Raw genomic sequence first — 17602 nt, 5'->3', positions numbered from 1 at the left:
AGTGACCCTGTTATATCCCCGAGAGGCTCTTGATTTCTACCAACACTGTCTGTCCTATCCTTGTATCTGTCCATGAAATTGAAGCTCTTTTATCTGTCTTTATTAATGAAGCAGTTATAATACTGTACGTTGTTTTAGTTTACTTATATAGTTTCATAAACTCAATCAAGCATATCTGAGTTACTTTTTTTTTTTTTTTGGTTTCTTGAGACAGGGTTTCTCTGTGCAGCTTTGTGCCTTTCTTGGAACTTACTCTATAGACCAGGCTGGCCTCGAACTCACAGAGATCCTCTTGCCTCTACCTCCCGAGTGTTGCGATTAAAGGCGTGTGCCATCACTGCCCAGCCTGAGTTACTTTTTATTTAACATTGTTTTTGCCTTTCTGGGAGTGGGGGTGGTCAGGAGCATGCTCAGTAGAGGACAACTTGGAGTTTGTTCTCCTTCCATCATGTGTGGGACCTGGGAATCTAACTCAGGTCGTCAGGCTTGGTAGCAAGCACCTTTAACCATTGTGCTATCTCTCTTGCCTTAATATTTTTATGTAACTATATTTTTAATTTTAACACCATAATATTCAAATAATTGTTACTGTCTAATTGGGCTATAAAAATTCTCTATGATTATTCTCAGGAATAATCAACCTTTTTTTTTTACTTAAAGTTTTATAAACAAGAGTAAATAATTGTGTAAAAGGTAATATAAGCTATTGGCTCAGGAGGATGTTTTTAAGATTTATTTATTTTATGTGTATGAATGTAGTGTCAGCATATGTATATGTATGCCATATGTGTACCTAGTGCCTGCAGAGGTTAGAAGAGGGTATGAGATCCCCTGAAACTGGAGTTACAAATGATTGTGGGCTACTATATGAGTTCTGAGAACTGAACTGTAGCATGAATTGTTAGAAGGTCTTATTAATAAAAACAAACCTGGTGCCAGGTATTGGGGTAAATGCTAGAAAATCAGAGAAGCAGAACAAGCCACAGCCATCTCACCTCGCCAGTTCCTCAGCTGATCCTGTTTCCTCAGACTGGAAGCCTCTGAGTCCTCATCCAAATGGATCTCAGCTGAACTGTGCTGCTCAAAAGCCTAAAAGCTTAACCAGCTCTAGTTCCTGGTCCTCATGCCTTATATACCTTTCTGCCTTCTGCCATCATTTCCTGGGATTAAAGGCTCTTGTTACCACGCCTGGCGGTTTCCAGTGTGGCCTTGAACTCACAGAGATCCAGATGGATCTCTGCCTCTGGAATGCTAGGATTAAAGGTGTGAGTGCCACCATTTTCTGGCCTCTATATCTAGTGCCTGTTCTGTTCTCTGATCCCAGATAAGTTTATTAGGGTGCACAATATTTTGGGGAACACAATACCACCACACTGAACCTGGGTCCTCTGAAAGAGGACCCACTGAGCCATGTCTCCAGCTCCTCAGTGGGAATGTTTGTGTATCTTCTCAAAACAGGTGAGATACACCTTTTCCTCCAGCTGTCTAGCAGGACAAAGAGACTAGTTTCTTGTCTGTTCTTTATGGGTAAAAGCTACAGTTTGTGCTAATGGGGTCAGACTAATGAAGCATAATATTTTCGTGATATTACCAAGCATTAGAGACTAGTTTAATTTTTTTAAGCTAATTTAGAAGAGGCAATTCTTTTAAACATCCATTAGGTTTTCAGGACATACAGAAGATTTATTTGCATTGCTCTACATCTCTCCACTCACTCAGAAATCGTCAGAAGCTTTTATATCTTTCCTATACATGGCTGATATTAATGGTTATAATCTCTAAATGAACAAAGGGCTAAAATGAACAAAACACTGCATGCTATTTGAACTTGTTTTTCAGCTCTAGCTGGCAGCCATTATAGCTGCTTCAGCTCTTCCTCTCCTTTAGGGGTGGGTGGGTGTGCCTTCCATGTGCTCCTGAGGTTGATGGATGAGGACCAGTCTGGACCAGTAGCCTGGAGGGATAAGCTGATAAGTCTTCTGCTCTGGTTCCGTGTCTGTTGTTGTGACCAACACGGACCAAAAGCAGCTTAGTGAAGGAAGGCTTTATTTTTTATTACAATCACAGGTTACAGCCCATCATTTGGGGGGATTCACGGCAAGTCCTCAAGCAGCTAGTCACATCACATCCACAGTCAAGAACAAAGAGAGAGTATCTCGCTTGTGTTTGCAGATGGCATTCTTTACTCTTCTACAGTTCAGAATCCATAAGGAATGGTGCTGCCCACCGTGATCTGGGTCTTCCTGTATCAATTAACAATGAAGACAGTCCTGTACAGACATGCCCACAGGCCAGCCTGATCTACCAAGTCCCTCATTAAGACTCTCTTCCCCTATGACTGTAGGTTGTATCAATTTAACAATTGAAACTAGCCGCCAGAGCTTCTAGAATCAATGGACCTTGGACTGTCCCCTCCTGGTCTTTGTTACATGATAATGAGCAAACTCTCATTAGCGATTGAGCCATTTTGAGTTTGGGTTTGGTTTTTGGTCTGCAGTATGATTGAAACAGTTTCTAAGAACTATTTCTAAGCCAATCGTTTTTCTGAAGCTATCATTCTCTGCTACTCCAATATACCCGTTGCTTGGGCAAGGCAGCATAGAGAGCCATTGGTTTTGGGTCAAACAAGACTTAGTTCACCATCCAAGCCGCAACAAAAGGGTTTATGGTGCTCTTCATTTACACAGGCCAGTTGTCATTTGATCATAGTTTGGTGTATTTTACTTGGTTAATTTACAGAATGTGTGAGACTAAGAAGCTAAGTCTAGGGGCTGGAGAGATGGTTTGGCAAGTAAGAGCACTGGTTGCTCTTCCAAAGGACCCAGCTTCATTCCAAATACCCAAGATGGTTCACAACTACCTGTGGCTAGTCCCGAGGACCCGACACCCTCTTCTGGCCTCTTCAGGCACTGCATGCCTGTGCTTCACAGATGTTCAGGAAGGCAAAGTACCCATACACACACAAATAATAAGTAATTTTTTCAAAAGGGGCTTGGTAAGGAATTTATAATTATAAGCTTGAAAATAAGAGTGTTTTTTGAGCTTTTCCAGAAATGCAACAACTAATTTGATATGGAAGCAAAATAAACCCTCATAGTTTTCAATATTGAAATTTCTGAGAACAAAGTAAGAATCTTAGACTCAATTGTTCAAATAACTCTTTACAATTTGTTTAACCTAAATCATTCTTTTTTGTTGTAGTTTTTTTGTTTTGGTCAAATGATCAGTATTCATTCTGTGTCATAGTTACTTCAGAGTCTCTAGGTTAAGAAAGCATGCCCCTAAACAGCGTATGTGTGTGTGTAAGGACATGAATGTGGCAATCAGAAGACAACCTTGGGTGTCCACCCTCACTTACACCTTGTTTAGGACATCGTCTCTTCTTTGTTGTTCGCCACTGCACGTGCCAGGCTGCCTGGCTGCAAGCTTCTCTGGTGGGGGGTCCTGTCTCTGCCTCCCATCCCTCTATTGGAGTACTGGGATTACAGGTCAGCTACCCTGACCAGCTGTATGCAGCTCTGAAGATTCACAGTCATATCCTCAGGCTTGCATGTAAACGCTTTACCCACAGAACCATCCCCCAACCCCCAAACAGGTTTTTAAATGTGTAAAGGCTGAACACCAGCAAGGGTAGGAAGAGAAAAAAACATGAACCAGAGCCCCTAGGAGAACCAAGAGCTGCTGAAGTTCACACACACTTTCCCCAGAAATGGTGCTTCTATCCAAGACTTCAAAGATGCCAAGCTCAGAACAGTTGAGACTGGAGGACAGGGCATATTTCCATTTGCCAAAGCAATGGCACCCAGGGATCATTTTTATTTTAATCTAACTTCTCTTTATCTTAGTTTTCATGATGCTGCAATATTGTCTTATGTATTTTTTTATATATTTCAGATTTTAAACTAGGAAAGATATAGCAGATAGGCTCTTTATGATATATAATAACATATGCATAGATGATATTTCTAGAAAGCTACACAAGAATTTGGAAGAGTCTTGGGATAACTACAGTGTCAAGCCACATCTGCTATGTAAGAATACAAATGTACATGAGTGTGAGCATATGCTTGCACACATTCAGACACACACACACACACACACACACACACACACACACACATGATTTGGAATTGATTCCTACTATTGGAATGATTTTATGAGTGCCTGCATGACCAAAATTTTCCCTGCAACAATAGCCTTCTTCTGAGGCTCAAGTTTATATGATAACTGATGAAGCACATCTTGTTCCCGGGTAGCAAGCTCAGAGTACTTAGGACTCCCCACAGAGGAAGAGTGCCCATTTTATGTCTGTGCCCCTCACAGAATCTTCTGCGGATTATAGTATTCTCTTGCCATCTATAGATGTAATTTACTGAAAAGAGATATGGTGATGATAGAAAAGTTATTTCTATGTCAAGAAATTGAATAGCTTCAAGTCGGATATAAATCATTCAGTTAAACATGTCTGAATAGAAACTGGATAGTATATAAAATGATTCTCAGAAAGTATAATGCTATTCACTTTCCTGTTTCCTATTTGTATCTGAATTGAAAACAGCCAACACTGAACATATGAACCCTAAGACAGGCCTCCTGCAAACACTGATATTCATACTGGTACCGTAAGTAGATGATGAATATAAGGAGCCCCGGACTTTGGAAATGGCTCAGTGAAATGGAAAGTGGCTTTTTAATATCTACAGTCAAGCTGGATAAATTACAGTGCAACCAATTAACAGTGAATGTAGGAAAAAAATTAGTAGTGGAAAGCCAAGTTGTTTGTAAAACCAATAGAATTGTAGAGCTGCTAGCATACCTACTGTTTGGCAAACACAATACATAGAGTTTTGTTGTTGTTGTTTTTAATAGTTTATTTTTTTATTTTCTGTTCATTGGTGTTCATGTACATCTGTGTGAGGGTGTCAGAAGCCCTGGAACTGGAGTTATAGATAGGTATGGGCTACCATGTGGGTGCTGGGAATTGAACCCATGTACTCTGGAAGAGCAGCCAGTGCTCTTAACCACTGAGCCGTCGTCTCTCCAGCCGCCACAATGGGTAGTTTTTTTTTTTTTTTGGTTTTTCGAGACAGGGTTTCTCTGTGTAGCTTTGCGCCTTTCCTGGAGCTCACTTGGTAGACCAGGCTGGCCTCGAACTCACAGAGATCCGCCTGGCTCTGCCTCCCGAGTGCTGGGATTAAAGGCGTGCGCCACCACCGCCCGGCCAATGGGTAGTTTTTATGCCAGGAAGTTCTTTTGCTTTTTTATAACTGTAGTTTGAATAACCAAAATTTGGGTCATATCTGCCATTTTCCAATAGAGAAAACAAGTTGTTTGCATTTCTCTGAGTAACTATAATTATTGGCAGCCCATTCCCCCTTTACAAAGTAGACTTTAGATTCAATCAAACATGGTAGGAAAGTTTCCAGTAAAGTAAAAAATTGTAAGAACTATTATATTGGTAACTCTTGATTGTCCAATGAACTGTGTTTAGAATAACCTAGGAGACACGCTTCGGCATCTATCTGTGAGAGTTTCCAAAAAGACTTCACAGAGGAAGTCTGAATTTTGAGAAAAGCATTTCACGAGCTGGGATCTCTGAATGAAAAGGAGAAGGCAAGCTGCATGCTGGCATTCATCTCTCTGCTTCCTTACTGTGTGTTCAGTGTGAGCATCTGCCTCATGCTCCTGCCTCCATGACTTTCCTGCCATCACAGACTGTACCCTAAAACTGTGAGCCAAGAAAAACTCCTCTTCGCCTAAGTGGTTTAGTTGAGTATTTTGTCTCCCGATAGAGAACTGTCTACTACGACTGTATTTCCCATGTCTGCCATGGCACTGTGAGGCGCGCTCAGGTAGGTTCTGGTCTTGACCCTCCCCTGTGGACAAAGAGGACAAAGGTGAACAAATGGTAGAGCCTGTATTCACCACACGGGGCAGTTAGGACAGAAGGAGAGAGGCCCCAAACTCTTGGTAGCGGTAGCCTCAGGATGCCAATGTGGTGGTTTGATGAGAACGACCCCCATAGGCTCCCATGTTTGAATCCTGAGTCATCAGAGAGTGGCACTGCTTGAGAAGAAACAGGAGGTGTGGCCTTGTTGGAGGAAGTGTGTCATTGGACCATGTACTTTGAGGTTTCAAAAGGCCCAGTGCCTCTCTCTGCTGTGGGATAGTCTGTATGTCAAATTGCTCTGGTTGGTCAATAAATAAAACACTGATTGGCCAGTGGCCAGGCAGGAAGTATAGGCGGGACTAACAGAGAGGAGAAAAGAAAGAACAGGAAGGCAGAAGGAGTCACTGCCAGCCACCTCCAGGATAAGCAGCATGTGAAGATGCCGGTAAGCCACAAGCCACGTGGCAAGGTATAGATTGATAGAAATGGGTTAATTTAAGCTATAAGAACAGTTAGCAAGAAGCCTGCCACGGCCATACAGTTTGTAAGCAATATAAGTCTCTGTGTTTACCTGGTTGGGTCTGAGTGGCTGTGGGACTGGCAGGTGACAGAGATTTGTCCTGACTGTGGGTCAGGCAGGAAAACTCTAGTTACATCTCTCTCTTCCTGCTTCCTGGGGATTTGGATGCAGAATTCTCAGCTACTTCTCCAGCACCATGTCTGCCTGCATGCCACCTGCATAATAGACTAATTCTCTGAAGTTGTGAGCAAGCCCCAATTAAATGCTTTTTTTTTTATATATACTATGGTTGTGGTATCTCTACATAGCATTTGAACACTGACTAAGACACCAACTTAGAGTGATTGTAGGAGGTGGTACAGGTCCGAGTTCTCAGTGGTCCTCAGGATGCCATCCAAGAGCAGGCCTCTGAGGAATGCGTTACAGAACAGGTTGCCAATTACAGCAAAAGTGGCGGATCTGGAAGGGAAGAATTGTGAGTACCCTCAAGGCCAGAATGAGTGTCCTCCCCGAGGCCTTAGTCATGCGTGAGTGTGAGCTGGTTCCCTGCTGGAGGCAGAGCGGTGTCTGAACAATGTCACCTTCCTCTGACAGGCAGACTAGTAAATCTGAGGATGAAGAGGTGGCGGTTGGGGTGGGGGTGGGGGTGTAATATAGATTCGGGTGAGTCTTGATTGGCTGGCCATGTATATATAAGGTGATCAGTCATTTCCTCTTATGGTGTTGCCCAGGCTGGTTCTGAACCCCGGGCTCGAGGGAGCTTCCTGGTTAAGTGTCTGTGACCCCATTTAAAATCTTTTCTTTGTACCAAAATTGCTTTCTGACCACAGCTGCTGGCTCCATTTTCCACTGTCTGCTGTCTCCTTAGCCACTTTGGAATGACGCTTACAAGTTTCCTGTTAATGAGTCCGAAGGCCTTTTTATCTCTCATCCCGTGCCGCATCCTTGCAGCATTTGACCTCGCAAACACATTAGTCTGTGGTAAATGACTTTCAACCAAGACCTTTGTTCTCCTCCTTTAATAGTTCTTTTTATCTTAGTTTCTAATGAGCATAACCTAAAATTCTGGCTGAGAACCACGCCACCTCCCTTCCCCTGTTTTTATAACTGTACTTGAGAATCCTATCCATTTCTGCTTTCCTGTTACCGTCACATGTAGAGACTTTCTCATTTATTTCATTGTCTTGAATTGACTCTTCCATTCCTGATTATAAATGCCTGCCAGATGCCACATTCATAAAGTCAATAAGATGCTTACTTAGTAATTGCTTTTGTAGCTGTAATCCTTTGAATTGAAACATTCCCCCCATGGGAGGCTTCTCAAGAAGTAAAGGAAACATATAAAGCTCAGGAAGTGCTGGGCGGTGGTGGCGCACGCCTTTAATCCCAGCACTCAGGAGGCAGAGCCAGGCGGATCTCTGTGAGTTCGAGGCCAGCCTGGGCTACCAAGTGAGTTCCAAGAAAGGTGCACAGCTACACAGAGAAGCCCTGTCTCAAAACAAAACAAAAACAAAAGCTCAGGAAGTAAATAAAACTCAGAAGAAACTTACAGGATTTACAGTGCTCCTTCCCACTAGATCAGACAAAAAGTAACAATAGCTGGGGAGAGAAGACTCCTCAACCAGCACAAATGCTCTCAATGCAGGAAATTGCAGCATGCAGCTTTCTTGCATTATCACCCATGCAGGTGTTAATCAGTGCAGGTCTGAGTTTGGAGGGCACACACTGAGATTCCCAGATTCTTGTATCCTAAGACAAAGAATCAAATCAAATCAAGGACATACGGTAAGGTACTCCTGAGAATGTGGGTAGGACATTGAGTCATGGAAAGACATATGCTTTGATATCTATGTGGTGATGTGGATGACCCTTTCTAGATCATTTAAATAACATCTGCCTTCTCCTGTGCCTGTATAGGCATAACATTTCCAGTGCATTCTCTGTTACTTGTAGCCCAGGTGGGGAAGGAAGGGTGTCCAGTCCTTATTTCAGCTGGCTTCTTTCATATGTCAATCTTTGAAAACAAAAGGCATGTTATGCGAGTGTGGGTGCCCGTGAATGGTGGAAGAAGGCGTGGGGTCCCGCAGAGCTGCAGTTACAGGCTGCCTGCCTGACGTGGGTGCTGTGATCTGACTTCGGCCCTCCTGGCAGAGCAGCAAGTGCTCTTAGGTTAATCTTGATGCTGCTCTCTGTCTCTACTCCTCTGCCACACTGGTGGACTTGAGTCACATCAGTGTGGAACTCAGTCTCCTGGAAGGAACAAGGTCTGTCTCTGGATTGACAAATGATGGGCAATAGAAAGGAATTGACTGCTGTGTGCTACCTAGTCACGAACAGAACATGGTGATGGCTGTTACAGTGTGCTCTGGTCAAGATGGGGTCTGTGTCCATTCACCTCCCCATCAGCATTGTTGTTCAGAAGTTCCAGGATATCTGAAATTTCCTGGGTAACAAATAGATCTACAGGGTTTGGATGACAGCGGATACTGCTTGTTCAGTACATCAGCCCCGAAGGTCCTGTTGCTACTTACAGGAAATGATATTGAACTCATTTTGAGTTCAGCTGTTTTTACTTATTCAGCAAGCCACAACAGCTAAAAAGCAAGGAGGCTGGAAAAATTTTGGGTGTTATCTATGTTTCTGAAAAAGAAACAGTGCAGCAAGCTGATGAGTAAAACCTGATTTATCAAATTGCCAACACAAGACCCTGGAATATAACGCCAATTCGGTATTTAGTGATGTGTAATAATAAAATATTTTATTGTAAAACCATGAATTTTAATTGGTTTGAAAATCATGCTTTTAAGCTTTAGAGGCGTGTGTGTAGTTAAAGTATATTTGATTTGTCTCACAGTTTTATGCAGGTTCCCCCACCTCTTTCATTTTCCTTCTAGATATGTGTTGATTTCACTCTTACTGACCTCCCTTGAATATGGGGCCTCTCTCATAGTCAGCTGTTTTTTGATAACGGCTTGGTGGAGATCCAGTGTGGTTGCTGAACTATCTTTAAGAGTAAGAGTCCCAGAAGTTGACCAGGTGTCATGTCTGTAATCCCAACACTTGGGAGACTGAGGCAGGAGGGTCACCATGAGTTTGAAATCAGGCTGGGCTACATAGTTCCATGGCTACAAGATTAGCCAAGGCTATTCTATAAGACCCTGCCTCAAAACAACAAAACAAAACAGGGTGAAAAAAATCTCAGGGGTCCAAACATGTTTTGTGGCTAAAGTTTTAAGAGCATTTAGCCCCATTGGTAATATTCTGGAATTCTCTTACTTCCCAAAGCAGGAGAGATCTCTCCTTTTGTTAGGAAAAATCTTGCATTTTCAGAGCGATTCAAGTTGATGTTACTGGGAAGGTCTTGATATACCTAAAGGTCAGCTATTCCAGCCATGTGATCTGAAGCTCTCAGTTTTTTTTTGTTTTGTTTTTTGTTTGTTTGTTTGTTTGGTTGGTTGGTTGGTTGGTTGGTTTTTCGAGACAGGGTTTCTCTTGTGTAGCTTTGTGCCTTTCCTGAACTCACTTGATAGCCCGGGCTGGCCTCGAACTCACAGAGATCCGCCTGCCTCTGCCTCCCGAGTGCTGGGATTAAAGGTGTGCGCCACCACCGCCTGGCCTTCGAAGCTCTCAGTTTTTACCCAGAGCTCTAAACTGCTTCTCAATAAACCTTAGTGAAATTTAGCAGCTTACTGCTTTCTCTGAAGGTCTCTGACCAGAGCCGTAATCTCACCCACTCGCCTGCATATATCCGCAAATTTTTAACATTTTAGAGACGTAAGAAACTTGGAGTTGGGCACAGAGAGGAATAAGCCACAGTCAGGTTATCTTGAATCCTCATTTTCCAGTACTGCTTGCATCCTGTTGATGCTCAAACTTAATGTTTCGAGTGTCAGGAGGATCCTGACCCATATGCAGTGGTCTGCTCAGCAATGACCATGCCTTGGGTAACTAACAGCTATTGTGGTCCCAAGGGTTTCTCTTTAAGAGCCTGGCTGTCTTGAAACTCACTCTGTAGACCAGGCTAGCTGAGAACTCACAGATCTGCCTAGCTCTGCCCCCTGAGTGCTGGGATTAAAAGCGTGTCCCACCTTGCCCAGCTTCAGAACTGAATTTTTTACCATAACCTCCAAAACTGACTCCCTTTCAGTCACTCTTGCCTCAGTAAATGGCATGGCCACCATTTTTCACATTGGTCGCTTGACTTATTCTTGACTGATCTTTATATCTATTTTTACCTGTCCATATTCCAACTGATCAGCTAATTTTACTGGCTCTTCTTTCAAAATGTGCCTCACTCCAGCCACTCCTCTTCACTTCTGCCTCTGCCCACCCGCACACCAGCCTCTCCTCTCCACCTTCACCCCATCCCTCATCCATACCATTGCTTCTTTTCAGATGTCCCTAACTGCTTTCTGTGCTTCTCTTGTCTTAGGTAATCTTTTGTGTTCGTTTTTTTTTTTAAAGATGGATTGTCAGCCAGGTGGTGGCGGCGGCAGTGCCGCCGCACGCCTTTAATTCCAGCACTTGAGAGGCAGAGGCAGGCAGATCTGAGTTTGAGACCAGCCTGGTCTACAAAGGGAGACTAGAAGAACCAGGGTTACACAGATAAATGCTGTCTTGAAAAAAACAAACAAACAAAAAAGACAGGGTGTCATGGTGTACAGGCTGACCTTGCGTTCTCTATGTAGCCAAGGATAAACCTGAGCTGCTTATCCCACTTGCCTCTACCTCTCAAGTGCTGGGTTTATAGACATGTGTCAACACATCCAGTTCAGAGGGTTTGTTTTATTTTGAGACAGGGGTCTCACTACTAATGCTGATTGACCTGGAATTTACTGTGTAGACCAGGCTGGCCTAGAAGTCACAGGGATCTCTCTTCCTCCTGTGCTGGGTTAAAGATGTGTGCCATGATACCTGGCTTAGAGTAATATCTTAAAAATTATTTTTTATTTTATTATAATTTGTATGCCTATGTGTATGTGCTTGCTTACCTGAGTTTCTATGAGTGCAGGAACTCTTGAAGGCCAGAAGAGAATGTGAGACTCCTAGAACTGAAGTTACCACCATGTAGCTGCTAGGAACTGAAACACAGTCTTTGCAAGAGCAGCCAGTGCTCTTAACAGCTGAGCATCTCTCCAGCCCCTGGGGTCATTAAAACACACACACACACACACACACACACAAACACACACACACACACACACACACACTGCTTCCCTTCAAAGGATTATAAGACCGTCCAGTCTTCACGCCATCACTTCTGAGACCATCTGTGACTGGACCCCCAGCTGCCTTCTGACCTCCTTCTTCCCGCTCTCCCTTGCTCCCTGTACACCAGCCACATTAGCTTCCTTGATCTTCCTAAACTGCACAGGGCCTTTGCACTTGCTGGTCCCTGTTGAAATACTCCTCCCTTGGACTCCTTCGTGACTTCTTCCCTCCATTCACTCCCTGTTCTCTATTATTCCTTACTTGTTTTAGTTTTTAAAGAGGATTTACTGATTTACGGCCACCAAATCATGTATTTTTTTCTTCTAGGCACTGCACATAAGGGAAAGACTCAAGCTCACTATCTCCCCAGAACAGTGATAGTTACACAGTAGACTCTAATATACTCCTCAAGAGACCTCTCCAGCTAATTTCAGTTGGTTTTTATTTTCCTACTTGAGACAAGTGCACTTACCTGAGTGTGCACTTGTAGAGACTGACATCTGCTATCTTTCTTCCTTTGTTGCTCGCTACCTCATTTTTTGAGACAGGGTCTCTTACTGAACCCAGAGCTCACCATTTTCGTTAGCCTGGCTGGCCAGTGAGCCCCAAACATCCACCTGTCTCTACTCTTTCCATGGGGTTGCAAGTGAGCCATGCCCAGGTTTTGTGTGTGTTTAGAGACTGGACTCAGATCCTCACACCTGCGTGGTGAGCATGTCCCCAGGCTTTGACTTGGATTTTCAAATGAAAAAGTCGATATTCATGAGTCCATCTGGAAAAATTCCATGTTACTTCTTAATTTTCTACTTTCTCTAAAGAGTGTAATAAACCGATTTCTACTAAATTATTTGAATTTTAATTTTTCCTTAGTTGAGATTATTTTTGTTCTCATGATGTGTTTGCTGTCCGAAACTAGCCACTGATTACCCTGACCACGATTGCCATGTTCTCTTTCTCTTTATTTCTTCTACTTAGAAACTCAGTTTATGAGCCCAGCCTCACTTGTCAGTGGATCAAATTTAACTCTAGAAATCAATTGTTTAAAGAGAATACAGCAGTTGGGTGGTGGTGGCGCACACCTTTAATCCCAGCACTTGGGAGGCAAAGGCAGGCGGATCTCAGTGGAGTTTGAGGCCACCTGGTCTACAGAGTGAGTTCTAGGACAGCCAGGACGGTTACACAGAGAAACCCTGTCTCATAAAACCAAATGAAGAAAAAAGAGAAAGAATCCAGCAGATAGAGGCTGGGAGATGCCTCTGTTGGTGGAGTGCCTGCTGCATAAGCTTCGGGACCTGAGTTCAAATCCCCACACTTGTCTAAAAACCCAGACGAGGTGGTGTATGTCTGCAATCCTAGCCCTGGAGAGATGGTGACAGGTGACCCCTCGGGAGCTCAGTAGCCAGCTAGACTACCCAGGTCAGTGAGAGACACTATTTCAAAGTAGGAGGGTGGAGAGGCCCTTCATTCTGGCCTCTGCAGGCCTGGGGACACATAGAGAAAACACACACACACACACACACACACACACACACACACACACACACACACACACACGCACACACACACACACACCCTCACTTCCCCACTCTCCTACACAAGAATAAAGTAAAGTTAGCAAAATAATAGAAATCAAATTCACCTCAGCGATAGACTTAACTAGCACACCTACTTAGATGTGTCACATAAAATTAGATATCAGATTTGTGTCCAGATGTGGTTGCTGGTCACTGTAATGGTTAGTTTTGTCAACTAGATACATCTAGAGTCACCTGGAAAGAGTCTCTGTGAGTCTACGTCAGGTTGGCCTGTGGGCCTGACTGTGGCCTTTTGTTGGATCGCCTTCGTTGATGAGAGGACCCAGCCTGAAAGCAGGCAGCTCTGTTTCCTAGTCTGGGGTCCTGCACTGTGTGAGGAAGGACTGTGTGGCGGAAGCTGGATGAGTAGGAAGCAGATATGTATTCATTGCTTTCTGCTCTTGCCTGCGGATGAGATGCGGCTGCTTTGGGTTCTTGTCTCCCTGACTTCTGTTCTGTGATGGACTGTACTAGAGTTGTCAGGGTGCTGCATTACAGAAACAGAAATGACAGGAAGCCCTCCATTTTCTTGTTTTATTAATTAATTGGGTGTGTCACTATGTAACTCTGCCTGCCCTGGAGCCCACTATGTAGCCTAGGCTGGCCCTGAACCCAGAGGTTCTCTCCCTCTGCCTACAGAGTGCTGGAATTAAGGGCGTGTCCCATCACGCTGTTCTTGGACCCAGCGTTCTCGGCTGTGGGAACAGCCAGGCTCACAGTTTAAGGATGGAGGCAGAAGGCCTGCTGCACAATCCCTTCCACTTTGCTTGGTCCTCAGGGGTCTTTGCAGCTCCTCCACGGTGGGCAGTGCCAACAGCAGCTTATCTGAAGCACTGGTCCTCTGTGTCACTGGCAGCTGTGGAGTTGAAATCATCACTGTCCAGTGCTCTCGTGCCTTTACAGACGCCTCTCTGCCTTAATCCTTCAGCATCTGTAAAGTGTTCTGTGATGAGTTACTTAATCAGCACTCTGAATAGCCTTCACTCTGATGATTAAGAAATTAATTTATTTTGTTTTTCTTTTTTCCAGGTGTATGGTGGCTGATGAAGTAAGTACTGTAGAGTCTTTACTCTGGTGTTTACTATCTTCTGTTTTCTGTATTGACAATCTGCCTCTGTTTTCTCAAGGGACCATGTATCTGTCTATGTAGTGAGAGAGACACAAACAGAAATGAATTTATTTGTATAATGGTGATTTCCTCTTAAATACATCTGTGTACAGTACATATAATTGTGTGTGTATATAAACTTTAAAAAAATAAAAACAGTTTTGTCCACACAAAATACAAACTTAACACTATGCTAAGTCTTCACAAGGAAGTCCTTGTAAGAGTTCACAGCCACAGGATGCTTTTGTCCCTTGGCTGCATTAGTAACTTTTCCATTGCTGTGAGAAAGTATCATGACCAAAGGTAACTTAGAGGACAGAGGGGTTTATTTAGACTTACAGTTTCAAAGGGATGGAGTCCATTGGGCCCAGCAAAGACATAGTAACAGGTAAGGGAGCTGTAGTGGAAGCAGAAAGCTGGTTGCTTGATTACATTTCATCTGCACACAGGAAACAGATAGCAGGAAGTGAGACCAGGTTGTAAAACCGGAAGCTGGCCCTCGTTGTGTACTTCCGCTAGCAACAGCACTTTCCAAACAGCACTGCCCATCAGCTGTTCACATATATGAGTCTGTGGGAGGACCTTCTCACTCACGCTGCCAGATTAGCTTTCACTTTGATGGCGTAGAGATTTAACACACACACACACACACACACACACACACACACACACACACACACACACGGACGCACACACGGACGAACACACAGACACACATGCACACATATACAAAAGTTCTTGTGGACTAGGACAAACATTTGGTCAGTTCCTTAACCACGATTCACCTCTCCAGTCTCCACTGTTCTCAGAATTAACTCCTAACCTGGAGGTCTTTTCCTGGCCTGGGTTGTTTGTTTTTTCTCATTTAGCTTCACAGCACTTCTCATGCTGTTTTGTCTTCTTACAAACGTTTCTGAAATTTTTTATTATTTTTTTATTTTTATACGAATGTTTGTCAAATTTGTACCTGGTGCCTGTGGAGGCCAGAAGATGGCATTAGGTCCCCTCGGACTGGAATTACAGACAGTTATGAACTGCCACAAAGTGCTGGAAGAGCAGTCAGAGCTCTGTACACGGAGCCATTTCTCCAGCCCCCCCCCATAACTATTTAATGAGATTATTTGTGTTCTCTCTCTCCCTCTCTCCTTCCCTCTCTCCCTCCCTCTCTCCCTCTCTCTCTCCCTCTCTCTCTCCCCTCCTCTCTGTGTGTGTATGGGAGTGTGGGTGTGTGTGTTCTGGTTATTGAACTTGGGAACTTGTGTGTGCTAGGCCAGTGCTCTACTACTCACCAACATCCCCAGCCCTAGTATAATGAATTTTAAGAACCATTTAATAATTCCACAATACTTAAAAAAAGAATACCTCCATTTTAATACATCATAATCACTTCTTTCTTTTCTGTAGCTTTTTGAAAATGAATCTTTTTTTTATTGTTTCGTGTGCATACATGTGTGTGATATTCAGGAGTACATATATGCATAATTCACATGTGTGTGGCGCATGTGCATATACATGTACATACATAGAGACAGTGGTTGACGTCAGGTATATTCCTAGCTTGCTTGCCCCGTTATATACTGATACAGGGTTTCTTGCTAAACTGGAGCTCACAGATTCACCTACATCAGCTGGTCAGCCTGCCCTGGGGATTCCTTCTCTGCCTCCAGAATGCTGGGATTACAGGCAGTGTCTGCCCATATTCAGAACAGATCTTACCACTTCAATTAACCTAATCTAGAAAATCTCTCACATGCTCAGAGGTCAGTTTCTTCATTTGCTCTTCACCCTTTCAAGCTGGTGAGCAGTTTTAACCATCATAAGATTCCTCCATATCTTTTTGTTTGCTTTGTTTTGTTTTTTGGAAACAGGGACTCACCATGTTACTTTGACTGGCCTGGAGCTTGGTGTGTAGACCAAGCTGGTCTTGAAATCAGAGATCCTTCCTCTGCCTCCAGAGTGTTAGGATTAAAGGCGTATACCACTGTATTCAGCTTCTCCCCACATTTCTAGATTAGCAGTTTCTTTCTTTCTTTCTTTCTTTCTTTCTTTCTTTCTTTCTTTCTTCCTTCCTTCCTTCCTTCCTTCCTTCCTTCCTTCCTTCCTTCCTTCCTTCCTTCCTTCCTTCCTTTCTTTCTTTCTTGTTATTGAGTACTCTTATTCTGTAATGTGGATATACCACAATTTTTTTCTTTTTTTAAAACGCTTCATTTTAATTTTTAAATTGTGTGTGTGTGTGTGTGTGTGTGTGTGTGTGTGTGTGTGTGTGTGTGTGTGTTGTGACTATGCTTGTGGAATCCAGGAGAGAGTGTCAAATCCCCTGGAGCTGGAGTTACAGGAAGTTGTGAGCCACCAGCAAACTGACTTCAAGTCACCTGGAAAAGCACTGCTCATTTTTAACTACTGATATATCTCGCCAGTCCACCACAATTTTTTTTTCTGTTGACCCCAGTGAAGCAATATGTTGGTTCTTCTAGGGCTTAATAATTATGCGTGTGGCTCATAACATGAGTGTAATGGGTGCAAGAGCCACCTCCCTTCAGGTTATCCTGTGGGCATCAGTTTTTACATGGGTTGAATGGTAATCAAGGAGTTGCTGTACTACATGGTGTATCAGTTTCCTGTTGCTGTTATAATAAAGTATTACTGAATGGGTAAGTTTAAAGCCATATTATGTCAACATTCTGAAGGTTAGAAGTCTGAAGTCAGTGTCAGAGTGCTGGAGCGGTAGTTTGATGGTGAGGATACAACCTGAGCTAGGTGTCAGTGCTGGGGCTGTAGTTTGATGGTGAGGGTACAACCTGAGCTAGGTGTCAGTACTGGAGCTGTAGTTCATGGTGAGGATACAACCTGAGCTAGGTGTCAGTGCTGGGGCTGTAGTTTGATGGTGAGGGTACAACCTGAGCTAGGTGTCAGTGCTGGAGCTGTAGTTGATGGTGAGGGTACAACCTGAGCTAGGTGTCAGTGCTGGGGCTGTAGTTTGATGGTGAGGGTACAACCTGAGCGAGGTGTCAGTGCTGGAGCTGTAGTTTGATGGTGAGGATACAACCTGAGCTAGGTGTCAGTGCTGGAGCTGTAGTTTGATGGTGAGGGTACAACCTGAGCTAGGTGTCAGCCTGGCTGTTCCTTTCAGAGCTCCCAGGAACATGCTGTCTGTAAGGGCTGGGTGTCTGGCATTTCTTGGCTTGCAGATGTTATCATTTCATTTTCTATCTCCATCTTCATAAGATGTTCTCTCTGTGTGTCAGTTTGTCTTCTGTTACACAGACACTAATCATTTAGAATTAAGGATTCACTTCTAG

The 17602-nt window shown here is 43.6% G+C and overlaps 1 protein-coding gene across 5 annotated transcripts in view; it reads left to right on the top strand.

Annotated features, from left to right (window-relative positions):
* Zranb3 (zinc finger RANBP2-type containing 3) overlaps positions 1-17602 on the top strand; it is a 164034-nt gene that overhangs the window by 44591 nt on the left and 101841 nt on the right. For all 5 annotated transcript variants that reach the window (XM_042258049.2, XM_076547285.1, XM_076547286.1 and 2 more), the window contains exon 3: positions 14225-14243. In XM_042258049.2, the coding sequence (XP_042113983.2) occupies positions 14225-14243 (19 nt within the window). The remainder of the gene's footprint in view (positions 1-14224; positions 14244-17602) is intronic.

This window comes from Peromyscus maniculatus, chromosome 11, assembly GCF_049852395.1.
Source record: "Peromyscus maniculatus bairdii isolate BWxNUB_F1_BW_parent chromosome 11, HU_Pman_BW_mat_3.1, whole genome shotgun sequence".
Lineage (NCBI taxonomy): Eukaryota > Metazoa > Chordata > Mammalia > Rodentia > Cricetidae > Peromyscus > Peromyscus maniculatus.
The sequence above is the reverse complement of the archived record's forward strand: the minus strand, read 5'-3'. Positions and strand labels throughout refer to the sequence as shown.